This window comes from Ambystoma mexicanum, chromosome 4q (assembly GCF_040938575.1).
Source record: "Ambystoma mexicanum isolate Mex_15411 chromosome 4q, UKY_AmexF1_1, whole genome shotgun sequence".
Lineage (NCBI taxonomy): Eukaryota > Metazoa > Chordata > Amphibia > Caudata > Ambystomatidae > Ambystoma > Ambystoma mexicanum.
Window position 1 is genome coordinate 964,563,498 of NC_090928.1, and position 25,199 is coordinate 964,588,696.

The 25,199-nt window shown below is 49.2% G+C and overlaps 1 protein-coding gene across 1 annotated transcript in view; it reads left to right on the forward strand.

Moving 5' to 3' along the window:
- The window catches only part of TRAF5 (TNF receptor associated factor 5), a 579,796-nt gene that overhangs the window by 305,331 nt on the left and 249,266 nt on the right, over positions 1–25,199 (forward strand). The window contains exon 5 of the mRNA XM_069608517.1: positions 3,965–4,129. Coding sequence (XP_069464618.1) covers positions 3,965–4,129 — 165 coding nt within the window. The remainder of the gene's footprint in view (positions 1–3,964; positions 4,130–25,199) is intronic.

The following is a 25,199-nucleotide window of genomic DNA, read 5'->3' on the forward strand; positions in this document are numbered from 1 at the left end:
CCTGTCCCCTGTCGTCTTCAACCTCTTCATGAAACTTCTTGGCAAACTCGCCGCCAACACTGACAACGTTATACACCAATGCACGAAGCTGTTCATAAAACTCAATTGCATCAACAACATCCTTTGACTCAAGCACTGTCTTTCCCTCATCCAAGCCTGGCTGTCAATCATGTATCTGTAATTAAACCTTACAAGGACCAAATGCACTCTCCTAGGTAACACCACCAAGGATGCCCTAAACCAGAATTGGATGACTTGCATGAAGCTCAATGGATTCCTATCTCAACTCTCACCCAGTGTAAAATATCTTGGCTTTACCATTGACCATGGCCTCTCTTTCAAAAAACACACTGGCAAGAAGACACAGGCAGCATGATTCCAGCTTGTGTTCCTCTGAAAAGTCAAGCCTTTCCCGGCCCCAAGTGTCAGAACAGTTATCCAAGCCCAAGTCCTCTCCCACTGGACGATATCAACACCCTACTCACAAAGGTTCCAGATGCCACACGGGCTACTCTTAAAGAGAAAGAATATATCTTGATGGAATGTTTTGATATTTTTGAAGTAAGTACATTTAAGTTAAGTGCTAAATGCAAATTATAACTGTCGGATGTATACAGAGCACAACATTTCAACAAATTAGTATTTCATTCTATTTTCTTTTCTTGATCCCTAAATACACATGAATAGATCACGAAGGCAAACTAATAAACCCTCCTGATGAACCGTCTGATAGGACGGAGAAGCACGTGTTGAGGGAGTGAAGAGGTGGATACAATGTCAAATGGCAATAACTGAAGGAGCCAAGTGATCATAATTTTGTTAAACTACAAATTCTGGCATTAGTTGGCAATCAATAACACTCTGTATACAAATAAAACAGAGACTTAAGTGTGAACATTGGAGTTTCAAAATATAAGAAATATTGTTGTGGAAACACTCTGTATGAATGTAATACAGAGCAAAGCAAAAATAAGGAACTGTACGAAAATAATACAGAATTAAGTGCAATCAAAAATTGGCAAGACACAAGACTGTACAACTACCAACTGATGTATAAATTAATTTACTAAATTGAAGCGCACCAAGTGTCTCTTTTGTCTTTTTTTATAACATAAATCCGACACTGGCCAGTCGCAGTGATTGGAGACAAGATCTTGCATACAAATATAAAACAAGTTCTTTTTTGAATCACAACTAGGAAACTCGCCATAGTTGTCACAGACTGGTCCAAATCATTATTTTTACTCGTAAAGACCTCCAGAATATAGCAGCATGCCTTATTTGAGTACAAAGAAAATGCAATCAAATCACCCCCATCCTCAAGGAGTTGTACTGGGTACCACTTCAAGCACGAATCATGTTCACAATAGCCTGCATCATCCACAAATCAGTCACAACCATAAAAGCACTCTACATGTTTTGGTAACTGACCATCTCTGGAGGCCAGTGCATCACCAGAAGACATGACTTTGCTAGACTTGAAACAAAGGCCTGCAAGAGGAAAAGAAAAAGAGGAAACAATCAGTTTCCTGCTACTCACCCGGTCTCCGGAATGAGCGACCAATTCAGTCAAGATTAGCCCCCTCCATCCTAAACTTCAGGAAGTACTTGAAGACTACTCTTCCAAGAACATCTCACCAATCACTGATCAGTCTACTGTTGCCAGCTCCACCCCCTCTGGAACTCTGTGACTCCACTGCTCCCCGTGCCCATTCCTGCTTCTTTGCTACTCTGAACCCTACTTGTAACTCCCTGAGTAAATGCCCTTGATGTAGCGCTTCATTGCTTCACAGAAAGGTTAGTACTTTATACATCTGATACATATGCATACGTGTTTAGAGGGACAGTTTTTTGGCTGTGAAATACATTTTCCAGTAAAATACACCTGATGCGAGAAGGAAACCAGTGTTAATAGAGATGGGCCCAAGCCAGGCAAAAGTCACTCCTTTAAGCGCTACAGGGATATTACCCATCAGCTTGAGGTAACTAGGTCTGACGAAGGCATATAGCGATGTTTAGTTATTCCAGCTTTGGGGAGGAGTTTTAGTTTAAAATACAAGGAAAAAATTGCGAAGAAGAAATCATTTTAGGCGGTTTGAGAACCAAGCGGGCCTCTGGTGCATTATCACCTGATAGATTAAGTACTTTGATGCGCAAGACAGACAGCCATGTAATGTGGTGAGGCCCCTCAAATCCAGACCTGGAGGCCTTTTTAGGATTACATAACTGCCTGTGGAAGTAGAAACATTGCCCATGCCCACTTTAAACTGTGACTTAAGCCGATATTAGCTGGGCTGTCTTTCCAGGACCCACTTCTAGGACATCCCGACACCCACAGTGGCAAGCGTAAATAGGAGGCAGTATTTACAGTTTCAAAATAGTGCAAAAACAAGACGTCACCGCGATTTTGCATGTTTTTACACTTTGGTTTTGCAATCCATTTTGCAAATAATTAAAATTCCATTGAGGAGACCGAACAGCATGTAGGTGCTACAGTTGGGCAGTCTCCTTCATGCAATTTGCACTGAACATATACTTTTCTGGTACCTCGGATTAGGGTGTTTCATGCATGCATTACACATGAACAATCATCTGAACACCTTTTCTTTTGAGCCGCGGCATATCGCTTTTTCTGTCAGGCGGGCCTCAAGCACGGAATGAATCTTTTATTCGTGGTGCGTGCCTAACCACTCTACCCGACAAAAAAAGGCGTTAACGCCAACATGCCATGTTAATGCTGACATTCAAGCACTGAGGATCTAACACTGCGCTTTCACATTTTGTACTGCAAATTTAATTAATTTAATTATTGCATTTTTAAAGTGCTCACACAGCCCTCGGGCATCGAGGCGCTGTTACAGGAATTGTTTATTTTTTAGTTGCGTATTTTTTTTTGTGTTTTAGTTGCGTATTTATAACGCGCTTAAACACCCAGAGGTTTCTAAGCGAGGACCCGCGATTGAACCTGTGTTGCTTCTTGTCGTTTTGCTTCCAAGGTGGGCCGTTGCCGCTGAGCTATCCTCCCGGGACAAATGTTTCCAATTGCCTGCGGGAAACCAACTTGCATGCAAGTGCAAAAGTAGACGGTCTCTACCTGCATTCCATTTACCCTTTCAATTCAGATCTGCCTTGTGCTTCTCCAACGTTATTCTTTTTTTTAAATTTAATTTTATAGCAGACATTTTTCCAACTTTGCAATATTTATATACACAAAAAACAAATGTTAACATAAATGTTTACATTCAATCAATAAAATGATACATCATACATACTTATCAAACAACATGTAAAACAAATCATATTTCTTCCAAATTTAAATAAGTCATACCATTTAAAAGAGGAAAGGGCTACGAGAAGGGAGCACAAAAGAAAGAAATGAGTGTGATCACTGTTTAGTAATTCTTTATCATTAACAGAATCATGACGCTTCCAAATTCAAGGCATGTAGGAACCCTACTGCAGCAATTCTCACCCTGAGAGATACCCGCCATGGATCATCAACCATATGTCAGAATCAATATCTCTATAGGCTTTTAAGATGTGTTTGAATTAATGTACCCTATACCCAAATAGGCCAGCACATTCAGCCAGTAAATGTTTCAGGGTCTCTTTTTCAGTCAGAGTCCGACACAACCTACGCATTCTGATTAATTGTTTTACGTTTGGCCATTATATCTTTCGTGGGCCATAGGTTGAATCGGATTCGCATGAATTCATTCCTAAGACCAACAGAGGGATACCTCAGTATATACCTTTTGCAGTTCCATATCTTTTAACTTGCAGACATTTTTTAGCAAAATCGGGATAATTATTGCATTTGGTTGATGTTTGACTCTAACCCCATTGCAACAGTTTGACCCTCCAACGTTATTCACATTTTTTAAATGACCTTGTATCTCTTTTTCTAGAAAGGAATGGCACCAGATGCAAGGCTCTAAACATGTTTTCGTCTTGCTTCCCACAGGACCATCTCAAGCAGTGCTTGTGTGAAATAACCAAGTGCCCCAATGACGGGTGTCATGAGAAAATACTCAGGAAAGATGTCACCGGCCACCTGGAGTACCATTGCAAATTCCGGGAAGAAACCTGCCCGCATTGCAAGCAGAGCATGATGGCCGTCAATTTAAAGGTAAGATAAATGATGTTTCTAGTGGAGATCATTTTCATTGGGACGGAACGTTAATGGAAGGCAAAAAACCGAATCACTTATTTGTAATCTAAATAAAATGAATGTGTGGAAAGTGGGATTTCTGGCCCTCTGCGCTGGGATCCTGTCCCAAACCTTCTTTTTCAGTACTTAATCTTGGAGTCTGGTTAGAGCCTGGATTGTCCTCAGAGGGACAAATTAGCAATGTGCTCTTTCAATTAAAAACTCTGAAGGGCTTGCTGAGCTATTTCTCGTTCTCTGAGAAAGTGCAGCGTATGATTGCTTTTATTTCCAGTCGCCTTGAAATGCAATGGTGCCTAACGGGGACTCCCAAAGAAATCTCCTTCTAAATTACAATGGCCTTCATTACGACCCTGGCGGAAAGCGACTGACCGGAGCGCCACAGCGTAAATAGCGTTTCCGCCATTGCACGAAGGAGCAAAGTGCGGCCCATTCCGACCCATCGGGCACGAGCACCACGGCATGGCGGAAGGGCAAAGTCCGCGATGGCGGAAATGACCCCAAAACGGCCCACACCGCCGCCGTACGGCGCCCTAGGTGCAATACCGCCACCCCTCTTAGCGGTCACCGCAGTGTGCGCCTACCGGAAAGTACGGTGGCCGGAAATATACGGAAACGGAAGTTAAAACATGGGCCCGGAACGGGAAACATCCCGGCGTACACCTATAAATACACTAAAACCACACAACCACTAAAATCACTACCCTGAAACACACCCCAACCCGTCAACCACCCTAGCGAAACCAAGAAAAATGGGAAAAGTAGCGAAGAAAGCGTGCGACCGCAAGCGGCAGGTCCACTTCTCCCGTGAGGAACTCACCGTGCTAACAGAGACCCTCCAGGCAAATGCTGCCGTCGACTTCTCCACGCAAATGACCAGAACGGCACTTGCAAACAAGAAGGCCATATGGGCTCTGGTGGCACAGCGGGTAAGTGCGGTGGGGACCGCACCCCGCACCCCACAGCAATGCCGCAAGCGATGGGACGACCTGCGGATACGCGTCCGCAGCATACTCTCTGCCAACCGCAACATTGCCACAGCCACCGGGGGAGGTCCTGAATCACCCATCAAGTTGACCCCCTGGGAAGAAATCTGTGCCTCCACCATCGGAATGGAGAGCATAGAGGGAGTCGGAGGGATGGAGAAAGGAGTGCAGACATCCGAAGAATCAGGTAGGTGGGCCAGATAAAACAATGCCAAATCCACACAGTCCATCCATGTGAAGTACCATGCGTCCACATAGTGCAACAGAAACACATGTCCAGGAGAACGTCCACACACATCGGCCTGCAAGCGCACGTTAAAACCCACAATAAATACATAAATAATTAAAAACCCCTAATACACGCACTACACGTGCAGCAGGCACACCCTAACTGCAGGCTGCCAGACAACTGCACCCTCACTCCACACACAAATCAAAGCACCTCCAAGGCCCCGACCCAAATCACCCTCAGGTACCACCCCAATGCATGTGATACAATGCCATTCCAATTCCCACAGACCCATCAATAACCCTCGCCCTCCTTTACTCCACCACAGGGTCCGATCCAAACGACGAGCTACAGGACACCCCTACCAGCACACCTGCAAAGAGGGCCAAGACCAACGGCCAGAGACCCTCCACCTCAGCTGCACGCATCAAGACACGGCAGCAGCACAAATCAGGTGGCAGCACAGAGGAGGGAACATCAACAGGCACCCCAGCAGCCAGCATGCCCACAACACCACCACCACAGGTCCCCCCAATGGATGCCACAGAAGGCACTGCCTCTGGTGGCAGCAGCACCATAGGTGACACCCCATTGATGGCAGCATGCTCGGACACAGAAAACGGGGATGCCGAAGTCAGATCCATCCATGACCTGTCCCAATCCCCCTGTCTGTTCCATCCCGTACAACATGAGGATACCACGCAGGGGCACCCACCAGACGACGACTGGCCATCCCCCACAAGCCCTGTGGCAAGGCAACATGAGGACAACAGCCCCTCTGTGACACCCCCGCAAATGGCCATGGCCCAGCAGAGGCAACAGTCCCTCGACCAGTTGATCGAACAACAGCAGCAACTGGCCACACTCCTCAAGGACCATGCCGATGAATGTGGGGGCACTAAGGCAGACATAGAAACATCAACTGAGACACTTAGGGCAGAAATGGAGAGAGGTACAGAGACGCTAAGGGCACAAATGGAGAGTAGCACCGAGAGCCTGAGAGTCCAAATGGAGAGTAGCACCGAGAGCCTGAGAGTCCAAATGGAGAGTAGCACCGAGAGCCTGAGAGTCCAAATGGAGAGAAGCACCGAGAGCCTGAGGGGGGAACTGCATGCGACGTCCAAAGACGTATGTGCCGAACTTGCCGCAGTGCGCCGTGTGCTCACTGAGCTCTCGCAAACCCTTAGGGACATGCATGGACGTGAGCAGGCAGACACATCATCCGTTGCAAGTTCCGTCCAGGGCAGCCCCCAACGTAGATCTGGGAGGAACCTGCGCTCCACAGGCAGGGGTGCCCCTGATACCCGGAGAGGGGGCTTGCAATAGCGTCTGGCCACTGACAATGAGCATCTTTGGACACTGGTGTTCGGGGGGAGGTAGGAGGGTGGAGGGGGTGTGTTGGGCTCACTTGGGTGGCGGGTCGATAGGGTGTTCAACATGATATCACATATGCCATAAACAATGCACGATCAACCAATGAGATGTGTGGACATTGATCTTTGTGTACTAGGCCATCATAGGCGTACAGTCCATATTGTGCATGTCCCAGACACACACAGTGCCACGAGTCCCGTGTCCATGTATCAGCCACCAGGCGTGAGTGCTAGAAGCATACATCAATGAGATGCTGACGAATGTCACGGGCCTCCGGTGCCTCGCAGACTCCATGAGGTGCTGCCACATCCCCACCCTCATCATGACCATCATCAGGTGCTTGCAGTTCTGCGTCAGGGGGCATGGGCACATTTCTACGTACGCACATGTTGTGGAGCATGACACATGCCATCACCATCTTTGCAACCTTCTCATGGCGGTACAGGAGTGCCCCGCCAGACCTGCTGAGGCAGCGGAAACGGGTCTTCAGTAGGCCGAATGCCTGTTCAATGACTACACGGGTACGTGAGTGGGCATGGTTGTAGTCCTCCTCATGCTGGTCCCGTGGGTTCCGGACTGGTGTGAGGAGCCATCTCTTCAGTGGATATCCAGCATCACCTGTATGTGGACGAGAAACGTATGATGTGGAATGCCATTGATACGTACGCACACCCCCCCCCCCTTCCTGGCAGGTCAATGCCAATTCACATACCCCACATCATCATGCATGTAATGAGACTCACCGAGTAGCCAGGATCTGTTCCCTGCGTGTCGCTCCATGTAGCGTGGTATTGTAGAGTTCCTCAGGACCATCGAATCATGGGTTGATCCAGGGAATCGGGCACAACAATGTGTAATGATCCTGTTGGAGTCACACACCATCTGTACATTCAGGGAATGAAATTGTTTTCGGTTGCGGTACTGGGCCTCCATGGCATGTGGGATGACCAATTCAACATGGGTGCAGTCGATGGCACCAATGCAACCCGGTATGCCGGCAAGTGCATGGAATCCCACTTTTGTGTTGGTTATTTCCTGCTCCGAGCGTGGTAGAGAGATGTAGTCGTCTGCGTGCTTCAGGAGGGCATCGAGCACTTGCAATAGTGTCCGTGAGAACAGTGGCTGAGAAATGCCATGCAACTGTCCGACTGTGTGCTGGTAGGTGCCTGTGGCCAGGAAGTGGAGTACAGACACCACCTTCAGTAGGGGTGGGATGGCGGTTGGGCTATCTATCATGCTGACAAGGTCAGCCTGTGTCATGTCCACAATGGCGGTTATGGTGTCCCGGTCCAGACGGTAGAGGGTGTGGATCTGCTCATCAGTGAGGTTGAACGGATGTGCTCGGAGGCGTGGGATTGCGGGCTGCCTGCGTGGTGGTAGTGGCTGTGCTGGCAGCCCTTGCTGGCCCTGCCTTGGCCTCCTCCTCCTCCTGCGTCTCCTCCGTGCGGCTGGTTGTAGTTGATGTTCGTCTTCTTCTTGGAGTCGGAGCGCTTGCAGTGCTATCAGGTCCCCCAGGGCCAACATCGCGAGTCCTGCCGGTAGCATTTCGGAGTGGGTGTGGTTGTGGGAGGAGACTGGCTGTGCAATTTATGTGTTTTCAGGCTGTATGGCCTCCACCTGTGGTGATTGATTCCACCTGTGCAAACTGCTCTCCCCTTTGGCCGAGCACGTCCCGCGCACAACGCTGCAATTCGGGGAATTGTATCTTGCTATTGCAATCATGTATTTGTACCCGATGGCCGTGTAAGATTGGTTGATATGTTCATTCTGCTGTGGTCCCATTGTTTCACATACTATCTGTGCAGTCGCGAACTGACTTGTGAGGGGTCAGTGGAACGTAGTACTCGAGTAACGGTGGACCCTCATGCATCACTGCACCGAGGTTCAACGACGGGCGGGGCGTCCCATTCGTGGGTGAAGGCAGTTGCCATTTTCACACACAGCCGCACTCGATGGAATAATTAGTGATTTCAAACGGCCACAGATGCCTTTTCGACGTGATGTTGCAAATGAGGAATTCGAGGGGCGGCGCTTTCGGTTTCCAGCTAGCGGCGAGGAGATGCCCACAGGTCTGACTGCAAATGTAACGTTCTATTGTTCTATGTCCTTGAGACAGGGCCCATGGCGAGGGAGCAATGATTGATATGAATAGTTTGGGATGCGCAATAGCTACGTGGGCGATGAGGCCGTCCGTTCCCAAAAACATGTTACTTCACAACACTGGAATTACGGGCTGGGGCACTGTGGATTTAGCAGGCTGCATAACGCACGGACTCAATGGATGTTTCTAATGTTATGTGAGTAATTAATCAGGCATTTTGATCCCGGGATGAGGGAATGATGGATGGATGCATGGGCAGGTGATTTGATACAGAGTTTGCCATGTACAGGGCTTCTTGGGATCTATCCGCCTCCCCTACGCTAGGTGATGCAGGGCTGCCATTGTGGGACCATCGTCCATCTGGCCTTGTTGAGCCCTCCCTGTCTCGAGGCGCCCTCAGACACTTGTGTCCATGCACGTTAACATTCCCATCTGATGGAATCTGTTTTGACAGACGCATGCACAGGTACACTCGTTTGTGATGGTGTTTGCACCTCGATATAGATGGTTATGAGTCGCAAGTGGTTTTGGGGTGGTGATGATCCTTTTGGTTGGGCTAGCATGCATATGGCTGTGGATTTCGTGTGATCATTGAAGTGAGTAGTTGGAATGTAGTTCTGATGGCCATTCTGTTCTTTTTCTTTTCTTTTGGTTGACGGGTATCTCCTCCCCTTTTGCCACTGCCATCTGTATGCCACTCCTGCAGATGGATTTTACTCCCGACACCTGCTGCTTCGTGTTAATCAGTGGAGCAGCATTATGATCTTATGGGACGATCGCCAATGGGCCACATGCCCTTACGCAGTACTGGTGGCTCGGAGCAACATTTCGGCCTTTCAGCTGGACTAGTGCCTCCCCATTGGGACGGGCCTGCGGTTCTGTGCGCTTCCATGTTGCCTTTTCGTACGTGATTGTGGCTCTGTGTACCATGGGGGAACAGGGCGACACACAGGTAGTGGCTGGTCATTTCTTGCGGAAGCAGCCCACAATGGTGATTGGTGTTTTGGAGTTCATGGCCTGATGGCTGTATGGGCTTGGTGATTTTGATGTGCATTAAATTTCTATTCGGATTTGGCCCGTGTAGCGTTTTTCTTTGCAAGTGATGTGGCATATGCCAATTTGGGGGGCGATGTATTGTGAGGAGATCTGCATCGGGTTCCGGCTTCGGGGTTTAGTTGCGTGGTACTGTACTGGGCGCGTTTGCCTACGAAGCCCAGTGAGGTCAGGGATGGGGGCTGCCAATATGACAGTTTGAATGTTGTCATGCTCAGGGGCGGGGGATTGGGTTTTGTGTAACAGATGCCGGTCAGCCAGGTGGACTGGTGGAATGATGTGATTTTCGGAATATTGCTGGTCACAGGTGCCTGTGTTTGCGTGCGTTTCTTGGTGGGGGACTGTGGTCATGTCCATTGGGATGGCTTGTGTATTCGTGCCATCTGTGCCCTGCAGCTCCCATTGGCCCCTGTTGTGTTTCTTTTGTTCGTTGGCATGCATGGGTGACTTGTACATTTCAATGGTTGCATTGTGGCTTCATTGCACCTACGGGGAGTTGTACTTTGTGGGCAGGGAGCGGTGTACAGGCACTCAGCGGGGCCGTTTACGGTTGATTCGCGATGCCGTACTTCTCGCCATGGCGGAATGGTACATTACGCCATGCCTGATGGCGTTAGGTGCATGTCCGCTAGGGTCGGAATTGGCGTACCGTTGCACCATGGTGGTGTTTGCGGTTTGGCATGGCGCGCGCGCGCGTGCTTGGTGCAGTTAGCGTTGGCGTTCACTACGGTGTCGCTAATGGCTTCGTACTTTGCGGTGACGGGTCATAGTCGCACCGAGCGCTATTCGATGGCGGTATTGCATTTCCGCCATCGTTTTTCGATTTCCGCCAGGGTCGTAATGAGGGCCAATGTATCCAAAATGCGGCTGTAGGGTTCATTTTCCACTTTAGGAAATACGATCCTATTTCCTCTTCTCTTTGCATTGGCTTCCTGTGGCTAAAAGAGTGGAATTTAAAGCCTTGTGCCTAACTCATAAAGCTTATTACAAAACGGCTTCATCTTAAACAAGGACCCATTTCCCTCAGGATGTTCCTGGACGACATCTTTGCTCCACCTGTGCTAAATTCCTGACCATTCCTAAATTCAAGAGACATGGGCCTCATTACGAGGTTGGCGGGTAACACGCCGGTGCTACCGGCGAGTTGCCGCTAACACCGTTAGCGCCGCCTGACATCCCAGTGCTACTGGGATATCATAAGTGGCTGAAGTACGGTTATTCCCCATTTCCATGGACTCCATAGGAATGGGAAACCTGAAGCACCGGCACTGTTGGTAATGCTGCCGGTGCTTCAATGAAAAGCCTACCGGTAGGGGCCTGAACTCCCGGCAGCCAGGATCCTTGTGGTCTCTACCGGCAGCTTTATTTCCGGACCACCAAACTTATAATGTGGTCCATAGATGGGGCGGCCATAGCTTTGCTGTCAAAGCTTCTACTCTCTGGAACTCTTTACCCTTTACAATTCAGGATGAGACTAGCCACTTCATTTTCAAGACACACTTGGAGACCTGGCTGTTCCCTAGAGTTTGACTTTTTACTGGCGACCCGCGACTGAGATCTGTTTCCAGCGCCTTGATCCCTTGTCTGAGGCGATTTGATGAGCTTAACATGATTTTCTACCCACCTACCTTTCTACCTAAGGCGTAAAAGCGTTGCGTATGCCTTCTATTAACGTCATGCCCCCTTTTCATTAATTTGTATGGCGGAGAGGAAGAGAGAAATTTGCGTTTTTGCCACCACCCTTCATCTCCGCCATACAAATGTCCTAGCATTTGCGCCTGCGTGCATTTTCCCTGCCGACGCAAATGCTGGGGATCCCTATGCAGCCCACCTGCAGACTCGCTAGAGATCTATTCTAAACGCTTCCTGCCCAGCGTTTTACAATGTGTACAACGCCTTTTGTACTGCACATTTACACTCTGCCGGACAAATAATCCGAATTTGATGGCGGAAGCCGCTTACGTGTATCCCTGCTACCAAATGACAGACTAAGGTCAAATGAGCTCCAATGTGTTTTATTTGCTAAGAATCTTGCTCATCCCAGATCCTGCTGTACATGGAGGCTGTTCAGAGTATTGGAAAAACATGAAAACCTTGCATAACAATAATGCAGTTTGAAATCACAAGACCATGTGAAATTTAAAATAACACAAAACCTTTCAATTTACAGAAGAATACATATTGATGTACATATTACAGAAGACTACATATTGATGGTTACATATTTGGGTAACAGTAGCTTAAAAAGTGCATCTTCAGTTGTCTGTGAATATATAGGTAATTTTCTTCAAAGTGTACATTACACAGAGGAAACCTGTTACGCACGCAGTTGTGTGCTACTAGTTCAAAAAAAGATGTATAAACAGGCAAAATTGACTTTACGCCTTCTTTCTGCACTCCAGTGCAAACATTGTAAATGCTGCCTGCTATTTATGAATGGCAGGCAGCATTTACAGTGGTTTCCTAAGAAATACACCTTCTTTTAGCAGATTAGAAACACAGTTGGAGTCCGTAGAAATCCATTGGTTTTACGCCAGCATTAAAATATCATGCTGGCGTATAAAGCCTGTGGTTTTTGTACGTTGAGTGAAGGTGACAACGGGGACCGAAGGGAATGGAGGAGGCACCCCGATAACCGGGGCAGCGGCCTTCCTCCTTCCGTTTCTCGGCCCTCCCCCCTTCAGGGGCAGGGGAGAGGGCAGCAAAAGGAGACAAAGAAAGAAAGGGCGCCAAAAAGCCTGCAAAAGCCAGCGAAGGGCAACAAAAGAAGAGGGAGGAGCTCAGGGTACATAAGCGACAGGCGCCCGACACACGAGCACTTGCAGCTCTTCCAGCAGCCGGGCGCCCGTCAACGTCGGAGGATTTAGTTTTCGCTTTGTGTCGGACTTCGCTTTGCCGTCGTGGGACCCAGGAGGAAGGCGAGCCCCAGCCGGAGGACAACAGAAGAAGCGACGGTCAAAGCAGGACAAACAGGCGGCGGGACCAGCGCCGAACGCATCTGCGAGGCTGAGGAAGCAAAGCTCGCGGAGCCGGCTGCGCTGAGGAGTCACGAGCACAAGAGGCAAGGGAAGTTTCTCTGGGCAGCTGAGCACCAGCGGCTCCTACGACAGAGCGTTCGGAAGCTGCGAGGGGGCGTCACAAACACCGGAGGCATAGGAAGTCCCCCCACACAGCGGAGCAACAGCGGCCCCTGCACCAGAGAGGACCTTGTGGCGCAACGGTAGCGCGTCTGACTCCAGATCAGAAGGTTGTGTGTTCAAATCACGTCGGGTCAAGTAAGACTCGATTGGTCGCTACGGGCAGCGGGGTCAAGCGGTAGTGAGCCAGCAGCAGCGAAGAAGGCTTACAACACGACACAGAAGGAGACCGGAAGGCCGCAAAGAGGCAGCTTTTAGCGCCGGTGCAGCAAAGAAGGTCACACCATTAAGCGGAGCAACGTCAGAGCTCGGCGGAAAGCCCATAAAATAAGACTGCCATTAATTTGAGCTTCATTAGCAATAAGAGCCATGGAGGGTCAAGGAAAAAGCCACGAGGATCAGCAAAAGGATGACCTGGAAGCATTCTTGCTCATGGCAAGGAGGGCTGGGGACAAATATGGCACCAGTTGGATGCAGCAGATGGCAGCGCAGGCCGGAGCTGAAGTGGCAGGGCGCAGCCAGAGGTCGGTTTCACCACTCTTGTTTCCACCAACACCCGTGGAAGACGCATGGGTCGAAGTGCACTCCCAGGAGGGAGAGGGGCAGGACATTGAGGAGCTCGAGGAGGAGGACGAGCCGGTGGTCAAGAGGAAGAGGGTGATGACAAAGAGAGCAAAGGACAACCAGCAGCAGGCAGTGGCGGCTCAAAAACAGAAAGCCACTCCTAAAGGAAAGGGGAGGGCGCAGGAGGTTGAAGCCACACCGGCACCTGTCCCTACTGAGGCTCCAAGGCCAATGGGAGGTCCTCACGGCGCACCTGTAGCCACGCCGGCGGTAGCAGCTGAGGGTCCAACCACCTTGGAGATGGTGAAAGGTATGTTCAAGGAATGTATGGAAGCATGGGGGACTGGTGTAAATGGACAGATTCCTTTTTGTAATACTAATGCCTTGAACCTAGTGGGAAAAGGGCCTCAGAAAGGAGGTGTGGTCCCGAAACAGGAGGGTCGGTTGGGGAGTCAGCCCATGATTGGGGCGAGTGGGCCGGTAGTAGGGGTGAACCTGGGGCAGACGGGGGGAGCAGGTCCTGCGACGCAGGGGACAAGCATCGCTTATACCCCCCAAATAGGGGGAACGCCATGGTGGGGGGCAGAGGCCCCTCAACAGGTGCAGGGGCAAGAGCAGGCTAACAATACCACAATGTATGGGAGGCCCATGCCAGGGTTTGCTCCAGCCAGAGTGGCGATTAACGTGCTGGCTTGGCACATCCCTCTCGCATACAAGGAACGGGTGTGGAGGAAGGAATTCATGGATATTCTGGAGTTGGTAGGGATGGTCCCCTCTGGACAGGGTTTCAGTGAGCCAACTGAGAGGGAAAGGGAGAAGGAGAGGGAGAAGCCAAAAATTGAGCTCAATATTCATACCTGGTTAAGGGCATTCAGGGTGTATGCCACCATCATGTTAGAAAAATTCCCACAAAATGCGTGGCTTTGATCGCGTACGAACAGTATATTCACGAGCAGTATTTGAAGCTTGGGGGAGATGCATGGATCAATTATGATGGGGGTTTTAGACTTAAAATGCAGGTATGGCCAGCAATGACCTGGGACAAAGTGGATGTGGGAGGTTACATAGACACAAAAATGGTCCCATCCAGGCCAGTGGATGAGACTGTCGCAAGCGAGAGAGCAACACAGGGCAAGGGCAGGGGGTCCTACTCAAGGGGGAGGGGATCCTTTCGAGGGAACTCTTCCTGGAATAACCGTGCCAGCTACCAGGGGGAGTTACCAGAATGTTGGTTGTTTGCTGAAGGGAAGTGCACATACGGAAATTCATGGAGGTTCAAGCACACGAAGGGCCCGAGCGCAGGGAGGCACAGCTCCTCCAGCAGAGAGAGTAAGGCAAAGGGCAACACAAAAAGCAAGGAAAAAAGCAAGCATGATTAAAACGCAACTACCAACGCCAATACGTTTACAGGCTATGATTCCGTTTCTGAAGGCTTATTGTGACAAGGGTGATGCAAAGTTGTGGGAAGGTTTCAGGTGGGGTTTTAAGATTCCTTTTAACGGGCAAATTGGACCGAGGGAGGCTGGTAATTTGAAGTCTGCTTTGTCAATGCCTGAGGTCTTGGCACTGAAGGTGGGAAAAGAAGTGCAGTTGGGGAGGGTGGCAGGTCCCTTCACTGCACCTCCACTAGAAAACTTGGTAGTGTCCCCTTTGGGTCTGGTGCCAAAAAAGGAAGTGGGGCAGTACAGATTGATACAGCACCTGTCTTTTCCGGAGGGGGAATCAGTGAATGATGGCATTTCAGAAGACCAGTGCAGGGTTCATTATGCGTCATTTGAGGATGCAGTGGAATTGGTGAAAGCGTTAGGTGAGGGGGCCCTAATGGGGAAGACCGACATCGAGTCGGCGTTCCGCTTGCTGACCATTCACAAGGACAGCCACCATTTGCTGGGGTTCAAGGTGTTACAGGAATACTTCTATGACGAATGTTTACCGATGGGGTGTGCAATTTCTTGTGGTTATTTTGAGAGGTTCAGCCGATTCCTTGAATTTTCAGTAAGGCAAAGAGCCAAGGTCGGGGGGATACTCCATTACCTCGATGATTTCTTGTTTATTGGGAGAAGGGGAACACAGGATTGCAAGGAGCTCATGGGGGTGTTTCAAGGGTTGATGGAGGAGTTTGGGGTTCCACTGGCAAAAGAGAAAACTGTTGGTCCAGTCATGACATTGGCATTTTTGGGTATTGAAATTGACTAGGTGGCAGGAGAATGCAGGCTGTCTGGAGAGAAAGTAATGAGGTTGAAGGAGGTAATTGCAGGGATGTTGGGCAAGGAAAAAGCCACGTTGAAGGAGCTTCAGTCCCTAGCAGGCAATTGCTGGCAGAGTGATCGCGGCAGGTAATGTGTTCGCTAGGAACATAGAGCTGAAAACGGTGGGCTTGAAGCATGCGGGCCAGCATGTGCGCCTAGGAAAGGAGGTTAAAGAGGATCTTAAAATGTGGAATACCTTTTTGGACTGCTTTAACGGGGTGTTGATGTGGAGAGATAATCTGGGGAACGAGAATGGCCAGAAGCTGGTCACCGACTCGTCACGGGCCCTAGGGTTTGGGGCCATCTTGGGCAAGAGATGGTGCGGTCAGGCATGGCCGGCACAATGGCAGGCAGAAGGGATCACCAAGGACATTACAGTACTAGAATTGTTCCCGATAGTGGTGGCATTCAAGCTCTGGCCAGAACAATTGCAAGACAAAAAGGTGATTGTTTGGTCTGACAACCTACCGGTAATTCAGATTATCAACCAGGGTACAAGTAGGAATGGCAGGGCGCTGAGGCTACTCAGGCAACTAACCAGGTGGTTGCTGCAGCTGAATACAGAGGTCCGGGCACGTCATATACCCCGGGTTAAGAATGTTGCCGCTGATTCTCTTTCTCGTTTACAGTGGGGAAAGTTCCGGGAGAATCACCCAGAGGCGAGCACAAAGATGACACCCTTCCAGACACAATGGTGGGGATTGGTTGGGGAGATCTGAACTCACTGGTCGACACGGCGCTTGCACCAGGCACAATGCGAAAATATTGAGGGTGCTGGGAGCGCTTCATAGCCTTTCAAAACAACATCCTGCCCGAGAGCGAGAAGGAAAGGCCAGTGCGGGCCTTTGTAGGATGGTGTTCGCAACAAGGAAGGTCCAGAGCTTGGGTGGTCTATCACCTGGCAGCGGTTGCGCATTTCTATAAATTTGGGGGCAGGCCCGATCCCTCCAAAGAGCATTACATTGTCATGGCAATGAGGGGCTGGGCCAAGCAGGTGACAAGTAAACCTGACGAGAGACGGCCCATAGATGTGGGCAAGTTGCACGAAATAATCAGGAGCTTAGCGGTTGTGTGTAGGGATGAGTATGAAAAAGCATTGTTCACAGCAGCCTTTTCACTGGCATTTTTTGGGGCGTTAAGGGTAAGCGAGTTGGTACCAGCCAACAAGAAGGGTAAGGGTTTAAGTTACCTTAGGAGTTGTGACATTGGGGTGCAAGGAGAGCGGTTATACATATTTCTGAGGAGATCCAAGACCGATCAGACAGGGAAAGGCAGAAGCATCATGTTAGGGAGTACCCAGGACAGCCCAGTTTGTCCAGTAGGATGCGCAAACAGGTATTTAAAATGGAGGATTTGCACGGGGGAGGAAGCCCCTTTTCTGGTACATAACGATGGGTCAGCGTTAAGCCTTTTTCAATTTAGAAAGGTGATGGACATGTCACTGGGGGAGGCTGGGTTCTCGAAGGGGGTCTACGGGACGCATTCCTTCAGGATAGGGGCAGCCACATCAGCGGCTGGAATGGGCCTGGGAGCAGAGGCAATCAAGCGGATTGGGGGCTGGAGGTCTGGTTGTTTTAAGCGTTATGTCAGGCCTGAAAAAATGTAAGACTAACGGTTCCTATCTCCTCGCAGTAGCATCGATGAAGGGAAGGTGACGGTCCGGCTGGGTGGTGGGCCATTCGTTTGTATCAAGGGCCAGGACAAGCTGGACAGCCAACCAGGAGGAGTTGACCGCCGGGGAATACCAGGTGCAATGGTATGGAGTACCGGGTATGAAATGGGCACAGCTGCGCGGGCACGTGCGCAGACTCCTGAGGGAACATCGGAGGCCCGATGTCTTGGTGGTGCACCTCGGTGGCAACCACTTGGCTAGTCTGGGGAGGAGGGATCTTGCTCAGGGAAATGATGTCTTCATTACAGGAGTTATCGGCCGAAATGGAGGAGACCGAAATCGTGTGGTCAGAAATCATCTCGAGGCACGAATGGAGGGGCGCTGGGAGTCAGGCGGCCATGGAGAATTCAAGGAGGAAGTTGAATTGGGCTATGGCTAAGTTTTGCAAAGGGAGAGGCTTTCAGCATATCAGACACGGTTTGATCAATCTAAAAAACACGGAGTACTACTTGAAAGATGGAGTTCATTTGTCTGAGCAGGGAATGGATTTGTTTTTCTGGAATATCTGCACCAAATTGTTGGAATTATAAGCAAGGAAAGGAGGGAGCCACGGTGGGCGGTAACCCACCTTTGGCGTGGCGGGTTAAGGCAACCTATGATAAGACAAAGACTCCAAATGAGCCATTGCTAAACCGGAAGGGGCTTAGCCCAGTCTAGACAGCGCCTCCTGGGAGCCTAAACGGCGGGGGTGTCTGGTGGTTGCAATTGGGGCTCAACTTCCCCCCAACAAACGGCGCTCCCCCAGACCGCAAAGACCTGCAAGGGCAGGCGGTTCTCAGACTCGAAGGCCTTGGGGGAGTTGTGCCTGCAATGGACATGGAGGTAAAGGGGGAAGCAGGACGAGGAGCAGTCGCCACATTTTTTGGAACTATTTTAATATCTGTTTGCAGTGGTTGTTTATATGTAAAAATAAATCTGCGGCCTTGTTATGCCAAACTAAAAGAAATGTCTCATGCAGCACCTTACTGGAGGGGAAAGGAAAAGGGGCTTGCAAATGAGAAATGTGTTATACAAATGGCATAGCTAATGGACAAATGCCCAGGTTATGAAGGTGACAACGGGGACCGGAGGGAATGGAGGAGGCACCCCGATAACCGGGGCAGGGGCCTTCCTCCTTCCGCTCTCTCGGCCCTCCCCCCTTCAGGGGCAGGGGAGAGGGCGGCAAAAGGAGACAAAGAAAGAAAAGGCGCCAAAAATCCTGCAAAAGCCCGCGAAGGGCAACAAAAGAAGAGGGAGGAGCTCAGGGTACATAAGCGACGGGCGCCCGGCACACAAGCACTTGCAGCTCTTCCAGCAGCCGGGCGCCCGTCAACGTCGGAGGATTTCGTTTTCCCACCCTCCCACCCAACAGTTATGGCAGAGCCTGGACGTCGTTGTCGCAGGACGACCAGGGGCGGCTTGTGGCAACCTATGATAAGACAAAGACTACAAATGAGCCATTGCTAAACTGGAAGGGGCTTAGCCCAGTCTAGACAGCGCCTCCTGGGAGCCTAAACGGTGGGGGTGTCTGGCGGTTGCAATTGGGGATCAACTTCCCCCCAACAAACGGCTCTCCCCCAGTCCGCAAAGACCTGCAAGGGCAGGCGGTTCTCAGACTCGAAGGCCTTGGGGGAGTTGTGCCTGCAATGGACATGGAGGTAAAGGGGGAAGCAGGACGAGGAGCAGTCGCCACATTTTTTGGAACTATTTTAATATCTGTTTGCAGTGGTTCTTAATATGTAAAAATAAATCTGCGGCCTTGTTATGCAAAACTAAAAGAAATGTCTCATTCAGCACCTTACTGGAGGGGAAAAGAAAAGGGGCTTGCAAATGAGAAATGTGTTATACAAATGGCATAGCTAATGGACAAATGCCCAGGTTATGGAAAGGTGATACAGAAACTGCACTCGGGTTTGGTACGCTCCTTCGCCTCCAAAAACCTATAGATTGCCACAAAGCGTAAGAAGTAGCGTTAAGACAGGCATACATGTATTACACCTGTATGTAGCATATTATTTCACGCTCCAGGATCTTGGAATTTCCATCAGATAGCGAACATTTTCTAACAAGCATTGACAAAGGCAGTAATTTGGGCTCTTGCATAAAAAAGGCATTTTCTGTTGAGATTTGTGAGCCTGATATACAAAAGCATTTTGCAATTGTGCAAGCCCATTGAAAAATGCTTTGTAAATCAGGCACATATGTATTTAGAGGAAAGACTGAGCAAAGGCGATGAGGGTGCAGGCTGTGAATGGATGTCGTGCGCAAGAGTATAGTGCAGTCATTTTGTAATAAGTTTCAATTTGCAAACAGGGGTAGACAGACCAACGTTAGCAGTTATATTCCGTTGGGCCCCCTTGCGTGCAATTTAGCATATTTACAAAACAAAGTGAAAATGAAAGATTCGCAACCTGGAAAGGGCACTCAGTCGGGTGGGTGGCGGGAACAGCGCGTGAGAATACACATTCCCCAGCCAAGGTTCCAGCCACTCGAGTTGCTTCCCTGGGGTGGCGGCATACTGGTTGTTTTGTAATGTGTGGAGGCAACAGTTAGCCTCTCACTGTTTCCTCCATGCAGCACCCAAAACGATCCCAGCTCTTTCCCCACATCCCTCCTCCCTCCCCACTTACCTGTGGGACCGGAGCTTTATGTCGCGGTCCACTGCACCTCACGATTATGCCAGCCAATCTCCAGAGGATAAAAAAAAGCCATTGGCCTCCCGGATGAACTCCTGGGGTGCGAATGGCGTTAATGCCCAGACAGGGAGGGTTGGCTGCGGAGATGGGAGGTAACGGCCCAGAGCCCTCGCCTAACTTGGGTTGGGCTGGTGGACCGTTACCGCCCATTTCAGCCCTCCACCCCCGCTGTGGCGTGAAAGCCGTAGCAAACGCAATCGAAATCGCCTTTACTGTGCAATTTTATCCTCTGTTTTGTACAAAATGTATCAGTGTTTACAAAGGATTTCCATAGAAACTGCCTGCTTTTAGCAAGTTCTAAAATGCAGGTGGATTCATTGGACTCCATCAGCATAAAAATGCATTTTGGAGTTGTACCATGTTAGGCAGAAACCTATGTAGTTCCCGGACCACTGCAAAAGATTTAAGACTACAGGTATTTGGCAGTAAACCCACTTGGTAGAAGTCTGCATCACACAGATTCACTTGGTAGCTGTAGCTGTAGCTGAGCAGTCAGACTTCCCTCAAGAAGAGTTAGGCAGTATATAGAATATTTACAATAGGTACAGAGACACAGTAGTACAAACACACACTGACCAGAGCTTTGGTGTAAAAGTATATAATTATTTATTTAAAAACACACTTGTGATTTACACTAGCAAGTCACTATCATATATATATACAACCCTATTCACTTATTAGACAAGTCTTAGTGAGAAACACCACTTATTTTCAGACAGAGGTGAGCGCTTAACATAAGATGACATTCTAATAAGTTGTAAAGAAAGGGAGGGAAAAAGGCAAAGTTAAAGAAGCACACAAGTTTCAATACTTTTTCAAAGAACCACAGTAAGGCAGGATAGGCAGAGTTCTACTGGAGAGCAAGGAAGTCAATTGCAAGGCCCACTCTTGGAGAGAGCAAGCAGAAGGGGTCCAGGTTCACGCAGTGGGGTTATGCCCAAAGAGTCTTGTAGATAGTTCGGACAAAATGGATGAAATTAAAGTCAGGAAACATTAGCTAGGTTGTCCCAGGCTAGCCCAGGTTAGAAAGTCGAGGCTTTACTGTCACCCCGAACGATCTGTCGCAAGGGAAGCCAGGCGGGACACAGTACCTTAAGTGTGAAGGAAGCTCCAGCGGGGGCAGTTGTTCCTGGCAGCAGGTGCAAGTCAGTGTTTCGTCCAGAGGAAGAAGAGGTCTCACCGTGGAGGAAGGATGAAGATCATTGCACTGCCAGGGAAGAAACCAGCCGCTGAGTTCTCTGGTTAAAAGACACTACCCTTCTCTTCGCAGTAGTGGTAAACAGTGATATTCCGGTTGCCGGGGTGCTTGGCACGGGCAAGGCGGCCAAGAGATGCTCCAGGAAGGTGAAAACAAGGCGAAACTGGTTATCCCCACCAGTCAAAGGAAGAAGACTCTCCGGACTGGAGATCTCCTCTGTCGTCGGGAAAAGTGGTGAGACGGTTCAGCAGGGCTCCACCGGTGGTGTCGTCGTTGCAGGTCGGCTCAGCTTCTCCCTCCTCGGATTCTTAGGTCCTGTGGCGACTTCTGAAGTTCCAGTCCCCAAAGCCCTGCTTTTATGCAGCACACCCCCATTCACTCAGCCTAGCTGTCAATGAAACATGCTAAGTGGTGAGCCGGCCGGCTCACCACTTGGGCCAATCACAATAGAGTGCGACTTGAGTTACCAAGGTAACTCAGTACAGGGTGCCTAAACCCCCTCCCACGCCCCCTGTGGTACCCAGACAGAGTGGCACCACTTTTGGAGGCTTCTGTGGAGAAGCCCGCCAAAAAAGTGGAACAAAGGGCTCGACTTGGGTTGGAGTCACAGAAGAGAACACAAACGCCATTTTAGAATCGAGCTCTGGCAAAAAATACCAACCAGTGAATTAATATTAAATAAATAAACCGGCGGTATGTTCGAGGCTATAAGAATGAAATAATTAAAGTTGGTAGCCTCGAACAATGGGAAAATCCCATAGAGATATATTCGCGGTCAGATATAAAAAGTAGTATCCACTGCCACCAGCCAAAACTCGATCAGGGGGGACGGAGACGTGCCCCCTCGAACAACAGACCCCAGGGCAATCAAATTGCCCCAACCAGTACGTCCACAATATGATGGTTTGTACTGGTTTCTGTTCATAATTTGGGACTAGTAAAGCCAATGGTGACTTAACATGCCCTGGGAGACAGTAGTCAGTCCCAGGGTATGGAGTCTATGTTGGGGGGTTGCTACGACACCCCTGGGTTACGGCACGGAGGGTGCTGTGTAACCCATATCAAAAACACATGAGACCCTATGGAGTAAGAGACCCCATAGCCCATAAAACACATTGAAAGATAAAGGAACACCTCAAATCATGTGTAAGAGTGGTAGTAAAAGAATCTCACTCTTAGCAGGAGAGAAAAAAAGAAACCCCAAAAATCCAGCAAAGCTGCTGGGGGACTCACTAGGTTTGGGAAATTAGCCTTACAGAGAATTCTCCCTAACATACCATGCAGTATTTGGAGGCGTAGGAGGAATGCATGATGGAAAAATATTACTGCTTTATGCCCTTCTCTGAAAATGTCCCAAAGCAGAACAGTGAGGAGTAAATGGCTTATGCCTTGTTTTTATTATTCACTTTTGCACTTTCAAGACTTGGAAAATGAGCTCCAACGAGTCCTACTGGCAAACCTGCGCTTTGTAAAATAGCTTACCAACAAAAGTTTTCCTCTTCTGTATTGAAAACCATGGTTACAAAAACACACCCAAACAACGTGGATACAGGTATACCTGAACATACAGACTGCATCATTGCCATCAAATTCCACATATTGCAATCATTTTACCAGTATTTATTTATATGCTAAGTGACCCAGATAATATGGTAGGTATTGCCATCATATATAGGAAATGACATTTATTTATTTTTTGTTACTCAATTCTGTTTCAATGTGCCCACAGGGCAACAGGGAGTGAACATGGGATTGAAAGCATTAAATACATTGGAGGGAAAAAAGGACAAACCTACTATGCTTTGAGAGTTTTCAGAATGTTCAAGTGCAGCAAGGAAGAGGGGAGTGGGGGTAGGCGCTGGGGTGTCCGTGCTCGGGTGTCTGTGCTCATGGGACGCGACAGAAGAAGTGCATTGTATGGTAAGTGCTACATGGCCTGGAGCCGCATTGGGTGGAAAAGTGTGAGCCTCCAGGGCACGCCTGTTACCATCAGCAATTCCCATCCTAACCGTTTACAAGATGTTGCCAACATGCTCCATTTATTTACTAGATATTGCCATCATATGCAAAAATACATGCATTGTTTGGCAGATTATGCAATTATAAGCCTACTTACTGACATAATTGGTATGTGATGCCATCAAATGGCTGTGTACTCCCATCCTTAGCCAAGCATTGTGTTGTAGTGGAATCCTCAGCGTGTTATGATGAAAGCAGGGATTCTGCATTCAAGTTCTGCTGACGGTTGGTGGGGCTTCGGTGTGGTGGTGAAGCCACAGAGTCTGTCCGTGAAATAAATCCCGCTCCCCACCCCTCCATTGAGTGCAGCTGGTGCCCTAGAGTTAAGCCCAGATTGGGGAGGATCGGGCACAAGTATTACAGCGAAGCCAGGGTTTGAGGAAATAACCCTTGGTCAAGCGGCATAGGTCAACGTGCGTAAGCGCTGTCATGGAAACCGTTCACTGTTGAAGGTCCCAGCAGCGCAGTGAAGTTTGCTCCATTGCAGAAGTAGAGCTCAGAGTGCCAAAGCACTTGTCAGGCTGCGCGGACGGGTGTACACAGGAATGGTAGTGTGTGTGGTGTAAGAGAGAGGAAACAAAAGAGAAAGAAAAAAAACAAAAGAGTTTCATTGTTTAGGAACATTTTGGCATAGACAATATGCAACAAAATAATGCCAGGCACCCACCGGAATTTCTGGTAAGTCAGAGTGAACCACCCGTGCTGTGGGACTTGTGGGTGGACGCCTTTAAAGTTTACTTGAGAGTGGCCGGAGGAGCGGCATACTGTGATGACCTGACGGAGGTGGCTCTTTTGAACTGCTTGGGCACAGAGGGACTCTGAGTCTCCAAGCACTTGCCTGGCGACGAGGTGCGCATGTGGTGGTGGTGGTGGTGAGGGAGAGACCGTGGTGAGCCTAAATTAAACTTCCTTCAAGAAGTTGGAGACATGTTTTGGCAAAAGGGCTAATGTGGTGCTGTAATGCTATCATTTCTTTTCTAGGGCCATGGGCGTTTTACGCATTAAATGTAACAACATAATAATGAGGTATCTGAGACTCGATTGATGCATATGTCACGGCTTTGAGGACTCTCATAGCTACATGTAAATTTACCAGTGTACAGGAGGAGTACATTAGAGACCAGATAATGATGTAGACAAGCAATGGCAAGGTCAGAGAAAGGTTGTGGATTGACCGGGATCCTCTTTTGGACAAGGTTATAGAAATCGAGAAGTCCTGCGTGAGCGTACAGGTGGTCACTGAGAAAATAAGCTCCGACAGGACAAGTCGATACAGGTGGTATTGACCAACAAGAGGGGCAGCAGTGACACTAAAGCGAGGGCAGAAATGTCTGCACCAAGGCTGGATGGACAATCTAGCAGATACAATAGATCATCAGCCAGTGGGGAAGACAAATGTGCAGAAAGTGCAGGTGGGTGAATCATCCCACGGGTGCCAAAGAGTGCCCGGCTGTGGGGGCAGAATGTAGGTGTTGTAACGGTAAGGGGCATTTTGCAAGAGTGTACAGGCTGAACTGTGGTGTTGGTCTACATTTGCAGTTCAGGCAAAGTGTCAAAATGGTCGAGGCAGAGGAGTGTACGAGCAGTGTGGTGGGGGAGGGAGTTAAAGGAGGCTGGGATAATTTAAGAAAATAAGTCTTCTGAGTGGTTGCCACCAGTGGTTTTGGCACGAAAGCAGGATGGGGGTTTGAGGATGTGTTTCGACCCTAGGGAGTTGAACGGAAGCATTTGGGTGGCCCGGCATGCTTTGGTAAACATTAATGAGCTTTTTACA